The sequence below is a fragment of the Alligator sinensis genome, unplaced genomic scaffold (assembly GCF_000455745.1).
Source record: "Alligator sinensis unplaced genomic scaffold, ASM45574v1 scaffold1274_1, whole genome shotgun sequence".
NCBI lineage: Eukaryota > Metazoa > Chordata > Crocodylia > Alligatoridae > Alligator > Alligator sinensis.
This window is the reverse complement of record NW_005842570.1, coordinates 75,567-94,008: the sequence shown is the minus strand read 5'-3', so window position 1 is coordinate 94,008 and position 18,442 is coordinate 75,567. Positions and strand designations below refer to the sequence as shown.

The 18,442-nt window shown below is 44.1% G+C and overlaps 1 protein-coding gene across 1 annotated transcript in view; it reads left to right on the top strand.

The window, feature by feature from the left end:
- Positions 1–18,442, top strand: part of LOC102377998 (calcium uptake protein 1, mitochondrial-like) — a 134,935-nt gene that overhangs the window by 40,957 nt on the left and 75,536 nt on the right. The window contains exon 3 of the mRNA XM_025214162.1: positions 12,031–12,214. Coding sequence (XP_025069947.1) covers positions 12,031–12,214 — 184 coding nt within the window. The remainder of the gene's footprint in view (positions 1–12,030; positions 12,215–18,442) is intronic.

The window sequence follows — 18,442 nt, the reverse complement described above, 5'->3', positions numbered from 1 at the left end:
AAACCCCCCCCCCCCCCCCAACTTACCTTGGCCAAAACCAGAGCGTCTCTTTTGGCGGACTGGCTCCAGGCACAGTCTTGAACTGTGTCTTGCTCCACTCTATTGTGGAGTGGTTTGTTTTTTTTTTAGACCCCTGGATCCAGGGGTCTAACTTTCTCCCTGCGCTGCAACATTTTTTTCATTCCTGCATGTGCCTGTTGCCCTGCCTCAAAGGTTTTCTTAGATGCATCCAGAGTTGCACTGCCCACAGTACAGAACAGGCTGCCTACATCTGTGTGCAAAGTCCCTGCTAGGATGTAAATATCATTTTAAAAATTATTCATTTAACTTCCTGTAATATCAGTTAAACTGTTAATGGATAACAGTGGCTCGCATGCAACTGCTGCTGGAAGCTGCTCCCAGGCTCCCTTTGAGTGGGGGGAAGACATGGTGGCAAACCCAGCCAGATAGCACAGCCTGAGTGAAGCCCATGCTGGGAGGGAGGGAGCACCTGTGAACGAACAGCTAATTGCTTAATTGATGAGTCATTGAAACCAAATAAGAATTGGGGCATTGATGCAGTAACCTAAATTAATTAATTTAAAATAAATTGTGATTCAGTCATTGGCTCATTTTAAGTGATACAGGTAAATGGTAACTATTAAACCTTATAGTTTGGGGCCAGGTTAATATTATAAACTTCAATTTATATCCAATTATTATATACATTTTTAATTCCTGTTTATAATTCTAAAAACTTATTTCTCAAATATTAATTCATTGCCAAACGTTGTAGATTTCTTCTTAGCCCAATTAATCTCCACTGTGAAATTCTTTCCTACAGGCAGTGGAAATCTGAAATTCCTTAATGTTGAATTTTTCATGAGTTTTTTTTTATGTCACTAAACAGCCCTAGTCCTGAATTAAATATAAATGCCTGACTAATTCTGGCTGTTTTCCTTTCTTCCTGTACAAAGCAGACAGTTTTTTTTATAGCAGGAGGAAATACACTTGATCACAAATCTTACCAGGAACATATGGCTATCACTTTTTTCAGATTAATTATCCATTAAATAAAACTAGTTGGGATAATACACTTGTCACAAGCAAAATGAGAAGTTTTGCTGATTGTGCTGCACTGATAACTCTTCAAAGTTCATTATATTTATCATCTTTCTCACAGCTTTAAAAGACTTCTGCACACTGATAAAGAATGACTGAACAAGTTATATTGTAACAAAATCTATGCACCCTTTTGGAATAAAGCTTACTCATGAAGTAACTGTCTTTTTTGGAATGGATACCATGCGGGCCGGGAGCGACCCGAGCCCTTTTCCGCGCTGCACGTGGGCTATGGCCAGCAGCCCGGGCACACCGGGTCGGAGAGGGAAGGCCGTCGAGCTGGAATTAGGCACAAACGCGTATCGGTAGTTTTAAAGATTGTTTACTTACACCGAGATGGCAGTGGTGTAGGCTGGAAAACTTGATTGAGTTGCAGTTACAGACAGACAACACAAACGGTCTTGTGGAGGTTGCTAGGCTCCACGGTGCAGAGCTCCGGATGCTCTGGGTGAACAGGCCACCAAAATAGAAATCGTAAATACGTCTTATAAAAGTCGCGCTCGAAGACGGGAAGAGGTGGGCGGTGGATCAGGTCGCCAAGCTCCTCTGGATCTCACACAGGGTTTCTATTACCCTGCCGTGTATCCAGAGTCCCCACGAGATGGATGTGGAGTCCTCTTCAGCTTGGGCGGAAACCGCTCAAGCGTTTTATACGGCTAACAGGCCAATCGTTAGCTGCCACGTGTGAATAATTTAGCACTAGCCAATCACGGGGAACGAATTTGCATACCGGTGGCGGGAACTCTTTTGCACCGTGCATTCCTCTTGCACCTTGAGCAATGCACCCTGCAAAAGAAGCTGCAGAAAAGGTGGGAAACGCGTCCCTGCACCGGGGTTTCCTCTGCAACAGGAAACTCCCCCGTGCAATGCTCTGCAACTCGGCGGGGATAATTCTGGTGCCGAAGCGCACACACAATCATGCCTTTTGGGTCATGACAGATACCACTAAAAAAAAAATATCAATATCTGTTGGAATTGAGGAATGGTTAATAGGAAGCCTACTGCAATGGTTTAACATTGTTGTAACTAAGTCCTGGAGCGAAGTAATAAAGTTGTACATACGTCTTTCATCATGGGGTCTCTGAAGAAGTCCCCTGGCGTTCTGGTATTTTCTTAAAGTCTTGAAAATATGATCGGGATCACAAATAAGTCCTGTATTTTGGTTCAGGTTTAGGGAACTTACTGTTTCAATTCTCTGGGTCTTAAGTATCACTTAATGCTTTGTGTCTTATAAACAGCGTGGATGCTTTCCAGTGGGTAATTTTAACACCTGTAGCTGCTAAGCATGGTAATCATTGTCTGTAACCTAGAAATTAAAAATAAAAAAAATCTGGCATTTATGTAGCATTCAGCTGAAATACAATTGAAACTTATTTGACAGAGGAGAAAAAGTTAAACTGATCTTTTTCTTTTGTGTATTTTAACTGGAAACTCTTTGCATTTCTTAATACTATAAAATTTATACTGTATATTTATATTACAAATCAATAACTGGACCCTCCAGTACATCTCATTCAGATTTGAAGTCTCCCATCATCATACACATTTATTCCCTAGATGTTATAGATAGGTGTTTTAAGGGGCTTGTCACCCTGGCTAAGTATACGAAGTCAAAAAGCCTGATTCACTCTTCACAGTTTAGACGAATCTGCATAGACTGAACCCATAAACAAGTGAACATATGTTCATTTTTGATTCTGGAAGTACAGCCATATGCCTGCAATAGCTGGGGGCCTCTAGAGCAGGGGTGTCCAACCTTTTTGAATGTGGGGCCAGATCATGAACTTTTTATCACCCAGTGGGCCGGCGAGCCATATTCAAAGACCTCATAGGAAGTGGTATCACATCAGGAAGTGATGTCACATGACCTTTGACAACAGTGAAGTTGTAGGAAGTGACCATGAAATGCATCTGGAAATGTGGCTTAAAATCCAAAATAAAAACAATATTAAAGCAAGAATGAAATAATACCAAACACTTGACTAAAATAAACACTTTAGCTTCTACTCACTTCTCAGTGAATGAAAGAAGCATAATGCAAGTCGACAGATCAAATGTGGAAAAGATATCAGCCAGAGTAGAAACAAATCAAAGCAACAAAATATGGGCATTTTTTAGAATAATCTTCAGGAAGATTTACTTTTATTGAATTAATAACTAGTTATGACTAAAGGTTACATAATAAAATCCCAGTTTTATTCATTTATTTATTTGGTTTTAAATGTTGACCATAATTTAAATAGCAACATCAGAAGGGCTTGTCAGCATCATCCAATCTTAAAATAAATTGCCCTTTTCTACACAGAGATTGATGGCAACATGAAACTTGACTGCTAGGGAAGCCCATCCAAAGATAAAAAAATATTTATTCCATCAGAACTGAAGTAAAGTAGACAAGCTGTTTCCAAACTGAGACTTTTTAGAAAATATCAATCATAGCAGTTACATTTCTATTACTTCCAGGAAGATCTTTCTTTACTAATGAAAAAGAAGAAACCATTAAAACTGTTTGAGCCATTTATCCAGCAGGGGAAGAGGAATGCGTCTCTGTTCTGCCATTTTGACAAGTCCCTTGTTAGATCAATAAAACTGCCTTCCTGAAACTCCGCAAGTTGCTCATTTATTGAGAGAATCCAGTTCCTGGCAGGACCAGCCCTGATAACTGCCAACAAATTAATCAAATCTTATTAGATACGGTGGGAAACTAATCTATTTACAAACAACCGCAGCCCACCTACATAAAAAGCATGAAGTTAACACATGAACAAAGTACCACATTTACTGTCAGATACACAGAGTAGAAAAAATATAAAATGAGTGTTCTGTGCTAGGCATTTTGAATACCTTCTCCCCCCAAAAAAGAAAAGACTAGTCTCTAGGTAGGAACATAAGTAGTTTAGAAATGTAATTCTAAATATCTGTACTTCTATATGGTTGGATTTTTTTCAACCTTAATTCTAACCCACTCCTTAACCTACATCCGTAATTTTGATTTCAACCAGAGGTATCAAAATTATCAAAATACTGAAATCTAGTCAGATACCAAGTATAAAACATGGTTGGCTGCTGGTCCACAGGATGCTGGTCACTTCCGGTCCACGGTTTGACAGTCTGTGGTCACTTCCAGTCCAAAAAAGGTTGGGAACCACTAATCTAGAGATTAGGCTTCCCAATCTGCCAGGCTGTGGGTCTCAGCCTGCCTGGCATAGCTGCTCACCCTTGTCTGCCACCTGCTCAGCAGAGCATAAGGGGGGACGGACACAGGTGATCAGAACCCGCCAGCTGGGCCGAGCCACATGCCACCAGAGTGGCCACCCAAGGTCAGCTGAATCCTCACCCCTTCCCATATAAACCCTTGACCCAGAAGAGGAACTGTCTGGGAAACAAGGTTTAATCCAGATTCAGGCTGCTGCATCATTGGCTTATGCTGCTACTGGCTTCCTGACACTCTCCAGATACCTGACCCAGTTTACCCATGGACTCAGAGTGGGTAAACTCTCAGAGTGGGTAAACCCCCCCAGTGGGGGCTGGGGCCTAGAGGTGGGGGGCAGCAAGTCGGGAGTGAGGGGCACCAGCAAGGCCAGGGGGCTGTTTTCTACTTCAACTATTTACTGGGTTGGAACTGGCCATCAATGTTTACAAATGGGTCCTGGTACAAGAAAAGTTGAAAACTACTGTCCTAGAGAACCCAGCTCCTTCCTCCCTCTCCCTGAAGAGGTTTCTGACAAAGTGAGCCAGCAATACTCAAGAGTAGTGGATATCACCCTATATTAACCCAAGCATGTCCTAGAGAACCCAGCTCCTTCCTCCCTCTCCCTGAAGAGGTTTCTGACAAAGTGAGCCAGCAATACTCAAGAGTAGTGGATATCACCCTATATTAACCCAAGCATGTAAAAAATGGTAACAACTTTTGACCACTGCCAACCAGACCTAGCCTCCCCCTAATTATCTGCAAAGGAAGAGCACTAAGTCTCACTACCAGTGCCCTGAACCATTCCCCCACCTCCATAAAAGCAATTCATAATAAACCACTACCATGACCAGAAGCATGGACTGAGTTTCTACATACAGGTCATTGCTATTAGCCTCTGCAACCATGTGTTACTGGGGGACAAGAGCTGTGGAGAAGTGCCAAATGGATACATCCTCCCCAAGCCTACCCAACTGGGCAGCATGGCTAAGGGAAGGCACTTTAAAAAGAAATGCCCAGCCTCTGCAGACTCCATGTTGTGATGTGCAGCAGTTGCATGCCCTGGCAGCTAGTGACTGCATGCCCATTAGCCAACAGAACAAGACTCCTGGGTCTTTTGAACCCAAGATGGGCTCTTCTCCCAAGTATTTGGTAAGAATCCTGTCCTCTCTCTACCTTCTAGCACTACAGCCAGCAACCTTTTCAAGCCACAGGATGAAACAATCCAGCTCCGATCCGACATGGCTCAGGTAGCTTCAGCGGTGAGGGGGTTTTCTGTGCACCCACACCAGGTCTAGAGAGGCAGAGGCACTGTCTGTGCCACTGTCGCTTCTCCCAGCCCTGCCACTCCATGGCTAGGGCACAGGTACAGCTTCCTGCCAGTGAGGAGCTGTGCTGAGGCCAGGCAGCTGGAAACTGCATTCATATTGCCAAGGAGGCGGCTGGAAGTAGAGTGCCTCTGGGCCGGGCTCCTCCTGCTTCCTGCCCAGCCAGGCTCCGGCAACCGCATGCCCCGCAGCCCCGGCCTGGCCCCAAGGCGCCCCCAGCTCCATGCGGGGCCTTACCTGGTGCCTCCATCCACCACACACACGGGCAGGGCGCGGGCCATGCTGCAACTCCCCCGGCCATGCGCCGGGGGCAAGAGGTGGAGCCAGAGGAGAAGTTGCAGGTGCTTCCTAGCTCATCCAGTCAGGCACGGCTGGGGCAGCCCCGCACCGCACAGCCCTTGGGGACCCGGCTCACATGATGAGCCCGGCCCCGCTGGGGTAAGCAGCTCCCCTCCCCTCGCTGCCAGCTGGGGCCTACGGGCTGGTCCTGCCCGCCTTGCCTTGCCACCACCACCACCGCGGAGCACAGAGCAGGTGCCAGGACTCCTCGCCTGTCCCGAGTGAGGGGACTCGGGCCAGAGAAAATGGCTTGGTGGGCCGCATGTTGGACAAGCCTGCTCTAGGGCATGCCTCCCTGCTTGACTGGAGCAGACAGCTTGGGCCAAGGCTAGCCCTCCCACCCTATGAAGTGGGGTGTGGTGGGGAGGTGCAAAGCATCTTGTGTTGCTGGGGGACTATGAGTTAACTTGAATCTGGAGGGGATCTGGGACAGAAGTTCAATAAACTGATTTATCTAAAATCAGTTAAGTCTGATACTACATCCATCTAGGTTTACCTTAAAACGGTTTTAGCCACTTTGAAAGTGGTTTATGTGACCTGAAAATCTTTTGTGTTTACATATTTGAATGAATTTTTGATCGCTTATGCCAGTTTATGTGTAACTTCAGTCCCTAGCCCCTGTTATCTAGAGTGATTTGGTGGGTTTTTGCAGACATCAATTAATATTACATTTTGTTTGATCTGTTAGCATGCCACTCCCTAAGCATTTGAGTTGATTTGTCTGAGAGTTATGACTTGCAGATAAACAATGTCATTTTTGAAAGCATGCCATTCTCTCTTCCTTTGCTTACTAAATGCTTCCTAAAAAAGTACCATTGGAGACTTTAGCATTCCATTCATGTACATCTTCCCACCAGACTTCAGCAATATCAGACTAAATGTATGCTCATTAATGGGCAATTCTGATTTCTGTCATTTGTTACTTAGACTCTTGGCATTGGTGAAAAGTCAATTAAAGACCTATTTTCTTTTCATGGCTTTTGGTTGGTTAGTTTTATTCTTGACATCTTGACATCTTATTTTTTTTTGTGCTAATTAGTTATACATCTCATGCTCCAGACTATCCAGACTAGTAAAACCAGCCAAGACCTCTAGAAGACTTGTTCCCAGTATTCCAAGGTGAGGACTTTTGAGCCTTGTCTCACCATCACAGGAGGTGAATCAATGTTTCACAGTACAGGCAGTCCTCAGACTTATGATGCAATTGGTTCCTGAAAATCATGTCTTAAGTTAAAACATTGTAACTCAGAACCAATTCTCCCATAGGGACAATGTTATAAATGGGAGATTGGCTTCTTTACCACACACGATGCAGCTGCCTCCAGCTATAAGTCTGTTGTGATTTGGGTGGGGGGCAGATCAACACCCCTGCAGTGAGGGAGGGGTTGGGGAGTGGGGGTTAGGACAGGGCCTAGGGAAAGGGATGACCAGCTGGGGGAGTGGGGGCACAGGGAAGGGTTGGGCGGCTCCCGCCACTGCGGGCGGCTGGGTGGGCGCCCCCCCCGCCACTGCGGGCTGCTGGTCCAGGAGCTGCTTGTCTGGCAGTTCTTGCCGCTGCTCCCTCCACCAGCCCGGAGGGGCATGGGGCGGAGGGGGCTGTACGCCCCTGGATCTACATGGGGTGGGCAGGGCCAGGGCTGCGCCATGCTGTGTTCTGGGTAGCCGGGGGAAGGCACTGGGAGTGGGGGCTATGCCCTCCTGCTTACCCTGGCAGGGTGGGGCAGAGTTGCTGCGTTGCCTATGGACAAGTGGCGTGCAACAGCTGGAGCTGCCTCAGCCTCCCTGCGCCTCCTGAATGAGCCGCAGCTTTGTCCTGCTTGCCCTGGCTGGGTGAGCGGCAGGGCATGGCAGGGGTATGTGCCCCTGGATAGGGGCAGGGCGGGTGCAGTCTATGGGGGAGGCTGTAGCCACCCTAAAATTCGCTGTAGCACCTGCTGCCCGCACAGAGCACTGCCCCAGGCCTGCCTGCCCCACGCAGATCTGGGGGCACATGCCCCACCCCCCCATGCCGTATTGCTGCTCGCCCAGCTGGGTCGGGGTGGGGCCAGGAGGGCTCTGGCTGTTGCGTGCTGCTTGCCTGGAGGCAGCGTGGTGCCCAGAGGGCAGCCTGGCACAGCCCTGGCCCCGCCTGCCTGCCCGCCCCACACAGATCCGGGGTTACATGCCCCCCTCCCACCCCCTCCGGACTAGCAGCGCACAGCTGTGGAAGCCGCTTCACCTGCTCCCCACGCCCCGCCACCCTGGCTGGGCAGCCCCTGTCCCAGGCCCAGCATTTTCTACCAGGGTCTGACATGGTGTAAAATATGCACAGTAGCAAATTCTGTAAGAAGAAGCTCTGTTGGTATTGAGGAAGGTTTTACTACTAGTGCATATATACAAATTAAATCAGATTTGGGGAAACAACTTAGCAAACAGTTCAGGTATTTCTGTGTAAGTACTTATGCTATTGTTAACAGGGTAGTGCAGTCACATATTTAACTGATAATAACCCAGAATGTGCTATCATAAATCAGGCTAAAAAGACTGGGAGAAAAATTAAATCATAATTTTCTGCATAACAGTGCAGAATACAGTTGCTTAGAAACTTTAGAATGCAACAAAATCTGTTTGTTTTTTTTAAATCTTTGATTTATTAGAATCAAAACTTTTACAGGGATGTGCTAGAATTGATGAAATTCCCTGCCCCTGCCCCTCCATCCCCCACCAAAGGTTTTTTTCTGCTCCAGGATGGAGAGAGAACTTAAAATATACCAATTAAGTTTTTATCAGAAAAAATGGTGGAAACTTAAGATATACCAATTAATTGAATAGCTGGATTTTTAGGGTACTTATCTGGGGAAACAGGATGTCCAGGTTCAAGTCCTACCTCATATGGGCAAAACAACTGAAATTGGCTCCTTTTGCACTCCTTTTGCATTCCATACTTTAACAAGGCTCTTGGTTGTTCCGGTGCTTATGTTTCTTTTCATGTAACACTTTGAAAAAGTCTCTTTGTCCTGATGTTGAACAGGAATACTTTTGAAATATGAAATATTTATGGCATGGGAAAACCGACTAAGGTCTCTTACTTTCCTTACTAGAACATTTTAGATCTTTAGCTTCTATGCTACCTGTTGCAAAGTTACTTTGCATTCACAATTATTTTTTCTTCTCTTAATGCTGCTTTGGAAGTGTTTCTATAGAGTATAGTACTTTCCTTTCTTAAGGACTGTGTAATGACTGAATTTATTACTACTTCCAAGTCTGACAATTGTTATAGCTGTCAGTGTGACTTATCAGGAACAGCAAGACAGGAATGACCTTTTTTATTAAAGTTTGAAGTAGTGCTTGCTCTATATCCTCTTTTACAAGAAGCAGGGACACTAAACACAAAGCTGGCAAGTTTTTGTTTTGTTTTGTTTTTTAATCAGTTGTTCTCCCCTGGTCGGCTACCTCTTTTTTTCCCTATAACTTTGTTCTTTTACAAAACCCATCTGTGTTCTATGAATGAAAGTAGGAAACAAAATATGAATCTCTATTTACCTAAAGTTTTTGAGATCTTAGGGTCTTGTGTGTGTCTGGTATTTTTTGGTAGGAAGAAAGTGTATGCTATGCTGTGTTTTGGTCTGAGATGTATGTAACACTATGCATTTTAAAAATGGTATGTTAAAAATTCAGCATTGTTTTCTGTTGTGGAATGCGTTGCTCTTTTATACAGGTTGTAGTCTACAGTTAACTTTTATGCTCCGATTTGCTTTGAGTGTTCACTGTTCAGTGGTTTGGCTGTAAGACTGAAAGAGCAAACATGAAGACTGAGATTCTCTATTCACAAAGAGAATCATTGATTTGCACAGCAAGAAGAGGACCCCTGTGCTCTGTCTGTGTGTATTTACACCAGCAAATAGGAAACTACTAATTTCAGTCTTCATTATCATGGATCCTATACTGTTCAAATGCAGTAATTTTATTGGTTAAAAAAAAAGAGCCCATCACCTCTTTCAGATCTAAAGTAAATCATACAAGCTGCGTTCATTTAAAAAAGTAGAGTACAGAAGATAAAATAAACTTTCTGGGTCCTTCATTATTTTGTCTTGTCTTATTTTTGAGTAAGGCTCTTAAAGCTGCTAGAGGCTTTTAAGAGCTGCTAGGCTCTTAAAACTGCACATTTTGCATTTGGAATACTTTCTTCCTGTTTTTTCTGGAAAAACGGATTTTATGTATATTGGGTATTTTTGACAAGATAAGCAGACGTGAAATAACTTTTCTCTCTTTTCCTCTTAGAGGTGCATAAATTCCACCAAGGAGGCAAAAGAAACATCTGTGCTTCCTTAAATATCTTGGTTTCCCCCTCCCCATTTCCACCCCCACTCCTGTCTTATCTCTACAATCCTCCAGACTCTGAACTGTAGGTAGTGTTCCAGTTAAGGAAGTCTGTATAAGGCTCTTCAGAGCCCATCTCTTAGCTACTGCTGTTGAATTACTTGAGAGTATTCCCTCCTTCCAAATGTTAAATTTGATGCTAAGTGTCTGTATATGGAGATGTGGAAATCAATATATATATTGATTGTTTTATATATATATTGATTTCCACATCTCCATATATATAATAACTGTTCCAGGGGTATAAGCACGGGGGGAACCCAAATTCAGAAGAGAGACCCTGAAATCAAAGAACACACACCTGCTTTAGGTTGCCAAACACCAACAGAACGACGCCAAGAAGAAAAACCCACGCGGTTTATTAGCCGTGCTCATATACAGCTGAAGCCAGCAGGTGATGTCGGGGACATATGCCAGCCAGCTGATTCAAAAGCGGGCTTCAGCAGGGAGATGAGGAGAGCGGGAGAGGCAGCAGAGGCTGCAGGGGTTCTGTGCACCAGTGGCAGGCAGCGCCAGCGAGTCGAAGAAAGTCCCGAACCAGGAGGGATGATCCCAGCAGCAGCAGCAGCTGGTCACAGCCTGCATGCCAGTTGCAGGCATCATCAAAGCATGGGAGAAGACTCTGTCCCAAAGCAAGCGGCGGAGGCTGAGGAAGGCAAGGCGGTTCCGCGCTCCAGGCTCTGGCTGCAGGGGACTTTAGGTGGGGAATCGACTGGGAGAGTAGCAGAAGGAACTCTCACCAGAGGCAAAGAGGGGAGCAGCGTTGTGGGATATGGCCAGGCACAGGCTACAGGGCAGGGAGAGAAGAGGGACTGTTCCCCTTGATCTTCCTCTTTCCCACGAGTCTTCCCTTTTGTTGTGTCTTATTATTTTCTTTTGTTGTTTCTTCTTAAGTACAGCATGGAGTTGCCTTGTGTTTGTGTTTTCCTTTTTATTCATTGCGCACCATGGGTGAGAGCTTTGAGCTGTGAGGTCTGGGAGGCATAACAGGCCACAAGGGCCACTCACGGGAAGTAATCAGTAACCAGCACTGAACCTGAGAGACGAATCCACGGACCAGAGAGTATGTCATTAAGGTGGAAATATGACCTGGTACTTGAGCGTGGAGACCATCAAGATCAGAGGGCAAGCCACAGTGGCATCAGGTGACCCTTTGTAGGCTGGCGTATGGAAGGGGTGTAGGGGAGGTGGAGCCCCGCGAATATCCGTCGGGAGGAACTTCCGACCTTGAGGGACCTCCAATGGGAGACCCCACCACTGAAGTTACATCCAAAGTTGTGGCAGGCGAGTTCTGGGGTACTCCCTCGGGTGATCTAGGCCCCTACCAGAGGTTACACGAAGCCTCCCAGCATCTATCACCAGGCGCCCGCACCAAGGCAGCACGCGAACGGATTTTCGAATCGAGACAGGCGCAATAACACTGCTACTTTTGGGCCATACTGTACTGTTTGTTGAAGCTTGAGGAGGAGTAAATGCTTTTCCAGTATAACGAAGTTCGTGCTAAGGCCCTCTTATATTATGTGTTGCACAGACAAGCAGTGGGGGATGGACATTGCTTTTAGGAATTTACACTGAGTAATTTACAATAAAATGTCTTGTTTTTCTCCATGTTGCCAGTTTGGCTTAAAACAGTGTTAAAAATTGCTTAAATTGTCACATGGATCTTGTTTAACTTCTTGAACTGACAGGTGTTTTCTTCCTGTTTTATTTCAGGGTCCATGCAGAAGTGCCATCATCTGTAAAACACAATTCAAGGACAGACCCTAAAGAGAAAGAGAAGGACCAGGAGGAAGAGGAGAGCAGTGAGGTTGATGGAAGGCAGGCAGTTGAATCAAGTGGTGAAAAGGCTCAGCCAGAAGGGAAGAAGAAGAAACGTTCTGGATTTAGGGACCGCAAGGTAGAAATAGTTCTTTGTCAAACTGCGGGAGTTGTTCAGTAGTGGAAAAAAAGGAGTGGGGGATTAACTTGACTTCAGCTTCTATGTGTGTTTTATGATAGACGTCTAGTATTTACTTATTGGCTTAAATTTTCAAGAGAAGGTTTTGATTGGGAGTGCCTCACTTCTTGGGAAACCAGCTTCAGATGTCTGTCTCTTTTGTGGCAGGATGGAAGTACTGACCACTCTAAAAACTCTGAAAATGAAGCCCCTGAAAGGCATCTCAGGTTGGGTTTCTAAAATATAAGGCTTGGGCCTTCTACCTTTCTGTTTATTAAAAGAATTGAAAAAAGGTACAACAGAGATGCAATTTGAATTTATAAATTGCATCTTTAAATGTTTTACCAATTTGTTTCCTGCAGAGGAGTCAGTGAATGGATAGTTGATTTTTATTCAGTGTTATTATCCTGAAACTGTGACTACAAACATGTAATGTCTTTCCCCTTCAGCATTTAGAACCATGGTGTTTGTATCAAGTGTGAACCTATGTTTGTTTTCTGTTCTTTACAATTCCTAAGCCTGAAAGAAAAATCAGGATTTGAACAGAGAAGTGTACTTCTAATCTGCATCCATGATTGGACATTGTTAAGCTGTGGACTCCTTAGGTTGATCTGACACACTTTTGGCTTTAGCTGTTATCTATTATTGCAAGAGGTACAATATGGTTCGATGAAAAATTCCATAAACATTGTTGGCAGAGGACTATTTTTTTTATCTGTCTGGATATTTGTTTTATTGGGCTTTGTCTGAGAATTTAGTGTCTTTATGGTGCCAAACAGAAAAACAAATGAGTGCCTCTTAAATTCCTCTTCTATGATCTGAACTTGATTTTTTTTTTAAATCCATACCCTGAGGGACTGCATCTCAGTATCTAACTTGTGGGTAACTAGTATCTAGTGGCTTAACAGCTGTTAAGTCATTTTGCTTAGAGATGCTGAGGGTGTGGTGTTTGTTTTTAATTTTACTGGTTAGGTGAAAATTCAAATTCAAAGTATCTGAGGGTGTTTGGGGTGTACTGACTTGCAGCTGGTAAAGCTTTTTAACTGAAGTTACATTATAAGATGCTAAGCGATTTGGATTCTCATTTCCCATTAATTTTTGGGTGTGAAACTTTCTTGGACACTTGGAAAATCTTACAGTGCCTTTATACTATTCAAGACAAATGGATTTATTTTTTACCACCAGCAGATGAAGACAGTTAGTTACAAATCACAAGAACTAGACTTCTGCCTTCTGACTCAGTGGTTATAATCACTGAATCTGTATGATGAATCAGTGGTGCACTAACCTTACTACTTTTCCCAGATCCTCTCTTATAACGGAACAACAAACAGATTTCTACAGCATGTTTCTTGTAGCTCATTACAATAGTCCACGTGTTGAATCAGTTTGAGAGTGAGCTTTAATAAAAAAGTTAACCAGAGTCCCTGCTACTGCAAAAATCATTGGGCCAAAAAGAAAGCATGCACAAAGCAAGGAATGTGACTCTAGCTTAATGAGGCAGCCCTGACAAGGGAACAGGGCTGAGCATGTTTCATCAGAACTCAATGCTAAACTCGAAGCATGTGTGAAACAAACAGTAAGCAAACCATACATCTGGGTTTTCCCGGACATGTCCTCTTTTTGGATCCTCTGATCCCTATCCCAATGATTTTTTTAAAAAAATCTGAACCAATGTCTAGGATTCTGCTCTGCTTCACTGGTGGGAGCAGGTGGAGGGTAACTGGGGGCAGGGGGCACCGTGCTCATTCGCAAGTGGCCAGCATGCAGCCAGGCAGCCTTAGCAGCTGGAAGCAGCTAAGTCTGTGGGGGTGGATTGGAGGGCCAGGGCTTGGACTCTCTAGGGAGGGGGGGAGTGTGGGGGGGGAGCAGCAGGGGTGTGTAGGGGACATGGGGGTGCAAGGGGAGGGCAATGCCTTGGGCTGCTAGGGGAAGCTGTCAGGGTGTTGAGGCTGAGGCTGGGGCTGGGGGGCGGTGCCTGCCCATCCAGCAGGGGAATGGGGCACGGAGGGGCTTCAGTGGAAGTGCGGAGCTCCATGGTTAGGCTGGAAGTACAGGACCTAGTGCCCTTGCTCGCAGGGGTGGTGCGGCCAGGAGATGCTGTTGAGGGGGAGGGGGGCATGGCCAGGCTGCCTGGTGCAGCATGGGGACCCCAGCCCATGGCAGAGGGTGCCACAGGCCTCCCCTCCTCTTCCCTCCCACCCATGCCAGGGCCAAACTTGCTCCCTTGCTGCCCACATGAATTGAAGTCTCTGTGCTCTGCTTTGGTTGGAATGGGAGCAGCTGGGGGCCCACTTCTGCAGGGCTGTGGGGAGCAGGGGACTCTGGTTTGGGAGTGAGGGCACCAGCAGGGACTGGGGGAGGGGGGCTGCGGGTCAGGAGTGAAGGGTGCCAGAATGGCCGGCGGGGGAGGCGCAGGGGACTGTGGATCAGGAGTGAGGGGCACTGGTAGCGCCAGGGTTCTGTGGGTTGGAAGTGAGAGGCAGCTGCAGGGATGGATGGGCTGTGAGTTGGGAATGAGATGGTCGCCCCCGTTTCTCCCCCCCCAAACAAGTGTCCTCTTTTTTGGAATTGGAAATATAGTAACCCTGCATAACTGGCGGTTTGGCAACAATGTATTAAGCAATGGACTCTGTTTTATGTATGTTCAAGCATGTCCTTTGTAGGCATGGTCCTATTTCTGCTATGCAAGCAACAGTTCAGCTTCACAGAAGTTTTAGGGCTGGAAGTTGCCTTTAGTGAGTGACTTGCCAATAGCTCAACTGACTTATATTGTAATACCCTACAGCCAATTGCAAGAAAGCTGGTGTTTGGACACTGAGTCAGGTTTTTTGTTCCGATGATGAAGTAAACAGTTTATATTTGAGGCTGCAGTTAAATGAACTTTTGGGATACTCTGCTCAGAAGTTAGGTCAGTTGTAGCAATTCAGGAATTCTTAGCAATGTAAATCATAGACATTTTTTTTCTATTCCTGCTTATAAGAAACCAAAGCAGCAGCAGCTTTCCTGGAGAAAGAGAGATGCTTCAAATTAACTTTGAATTCAGAAACTATCTGTTTGTCCAAGTACTGTTTTTAATTAAGGCAGCAATTAGTGATTAAGAATTAATGCATGACAAATTTTATCCTAGATAGTGAATCATTGTAGAAGTTAGGATACAAATCACTCATTGCCAAATAAGGCTTTGTGCTGTGACTTAGTAGTGATGGTTCTAGGCCAAGTATCTTGTAACTTAATGTATTTATATTTGCCCATAAAGGAGGGAGAATGTAAAGGCTATTAAAGTACAGTTGTAGTTGAAGGTTAATGATCAATCAAATAGAATATGACTGGTGTGTTATGTTAATTCATTAAAAGAATAATTTGTTTACTGCATTAGGACTGTTTGAATAAGATCTATTTGGAACAGTCATTAGGCCTTGGCAGGTATGCTGCATTATGAGTCTTAATTGTGCTGATACTCTAATTCAGTGTGCATTGCAGTAAGAAACCTAATGAAAATGAATGCTAATTTATCAACACTATTACTATGCAGGCTGTTAGTGAGATCTAACTGCTGGAGTTCCCACTCTGACCATCTGATGATAGTCAAAGGTGGCTTAGTGATACTGTGGAAGTATATTAAAATGGTTAATTATGGAGACCCTTAGATTATTTTATTTTCTCTTTATGGCTATAATTTTTTCCCTCTTCAACCCAATGCACAGAGTGGTTGTAAAGCTTTCAGAATAGTAGCTCTGAGTCTTGTTCAGCCCATGGGATTCCTTTTTGCTAGTTTTCAGTTTTGTCCATTATCCTTTGAAATATTTGTATTTTGTTCTTAGCAAAATGGAACTTCTTCCTTTTTTGATTTGGTCGATGCCACTATGAGATATCAGCTGAGAGTTTAGTTTTTCAGAGATAGATTCTCACACTTGAAGTTGGTCTGATGTCAAAGCTGAAGAAATGTGTGAAAAACGTTCAGTAACAGAAAAAGAGTCCCATGTAGATGATATCCTTTTGAAAAGCCTGTCAACCATGCTTATTCCATAAAAAACAAAACAAAAAAAAAAGGTTAATTTTTTTCATTGGAAGCATCTCTACTAGGGTTGGCTTAAATTCAGAATCTTCTAAATACACCTGAAGTATTAATGTTTTTGTGTGTTGAAATGACCTAGGAAAGTTGTATGCATGTATTGTAGACAAGTGTGTGTGTAAGGCGAACAACTAAATATTTGGAGTATTGTCATTTTTGTTACTGGGGTGGGTTTTTTTTCTAATTTCAAATTTAATCTTTAACTTGGTACATCACTCTTTCTTCCTTAATTATCCATGTTAGATCGTGTCACAGATTCACCCCAAAACAAAGTTACTTCTAGGGGTTCACTATGTGGATACTCTCCCAAATTAGGTTAACTCTGTGTTTAGTCTTTAATTTTAGCCAGTCCAAACTGTGTTCAGTTTTTTATTATTCTCATAACTGTATGTGTTATAGTATTTGGTATAGTTGTAATTCTGATGTAACCTTTATATTTCAGCCAAGGTTGTGTCAGGAAGACAGTGATTAACTTGAGCAGTGCTCATCTCTTCACCCTTAAATGAGTTAATGGCTGAGAATTAGTATTTGACTTAGGCTGCTTACTGGTCCTCCATGTGGGTATGCTAAGAGGCACAGGAAGCCTGTTTTTGGCTAGACAATGATAAATGTACATTTTATAAAGAAGAGTGTGACACTTTGTTAATCAAACTAGCATACAGGAGAGATGAATATCGGATTAGTGAAGGATATCTAAAAAGGATGCACATTTCTGGTCTAGTAAATGTGCACCTTCAGGTGTTAGGCATAGCATGAGCCCCACAAGAAATGAAGGGGTGATGTTTGTTAATTACCAGACTGGCAGTGGTACTTAAAGCCTGCCTCAAAGCCTGGCTTGAAATTCAGTCTTCCTGGGTGAGAGAGAGAGAGAGAGAGTGTGTGTGTGTGTGTGTGTGTGTGTGTGTGTGTTTGGGGGTGGGGGGGGTGGCGGGATTAGGTTCCCTAGCCAAGGAAAAGCAAGCTGATGGAGAGATGCAGAAGATGCAAAAGCATGAGGTCAGAGGTAGAGACTGCTCTCTGTCATGCTGGCTAAGGACTGTATTTTAGGATTTAAGGTGCCGGGTAAGAACAGATCAATGTTCTGGTATTTTCTTTTATATCTCTGTATCAGTGTATGATTACTGATTTCTTATGCTTGTTTTATAATAAATTATTTTGTTGTCTCCTTTTTGATTGCCTGTGAAAGAGGTGATTTTTGGGACAGGTGATATTCCAGGCTGACTTTATGGAGGGGGGGACCTGTAACTTCTTCTATAACCCAAAGTGGGGGCCATCTCAGGGTTTGCAGAGATTTCCACCACTGCAGCTTCAGTATAAGGCAATGGAACTGAAGCTTGCTGGGACCAGGAGCTCTCCCAGGGCAACCTTCGTCTGTTACTTGGGGCAAGTGGCAGCACAGTGGTGAGAACTCGAGGCTACAGTGGTTTCCAGTAGACAAGTTTGTGACACATGCCTTGACTCATTTCCTCCGTGTTTTTTTTCCTATTGCCAGTCCTCTCCTTTTCCCCATTTTTTTCACTCTTTTTTTTCTTTTTTTGCCCTTTTCTCTACTTTCTTTTAATTTTTATTTCCTTATTCTTCCCTTCTTACTTTTCCCATTTCCTGCATCTTTCTGTGTAACTTTCTCTTCACTACCCTTCCTTTCTTCCTTAAGTCCACTTGAATCTTGTTCTGGTCTTACCCAAGGTTTATTTCTAATGCCAAATTTTAGGCCTCTCAGAGTGTGGTCCTGCTTCTCCAAATTTGTTCCAAACTTCAGCTTCTGTTCCTCAGTACTCCTGCAACTCGTTGTCATAAAGTTTGGAGAACCTTTTATATGTGAAGCCAAATTCCTGTGCTGATGGAGTATCAGATCATGTTCTACCTCTACTTTCTATTCTTTGCCTTTGCAAATGGAGCTGTGCTGTTTTGTGCCGAGTTCAGGAAAGACCTGTAGCTTTTATACCTCCTACAAAGTTTATTTTTTACCTTAATATAAATTATAGTTTCATAGTTTCATAGTTTTAGGGTCGGAAGGGATCTAATAGATCTTCTAGCCCGACCCCCCGCCAGGGCGGGAGAACAACAAAAGAACCCTAAACAAAAAACGGGACTCAAATGAGTCCAGCCAGGTA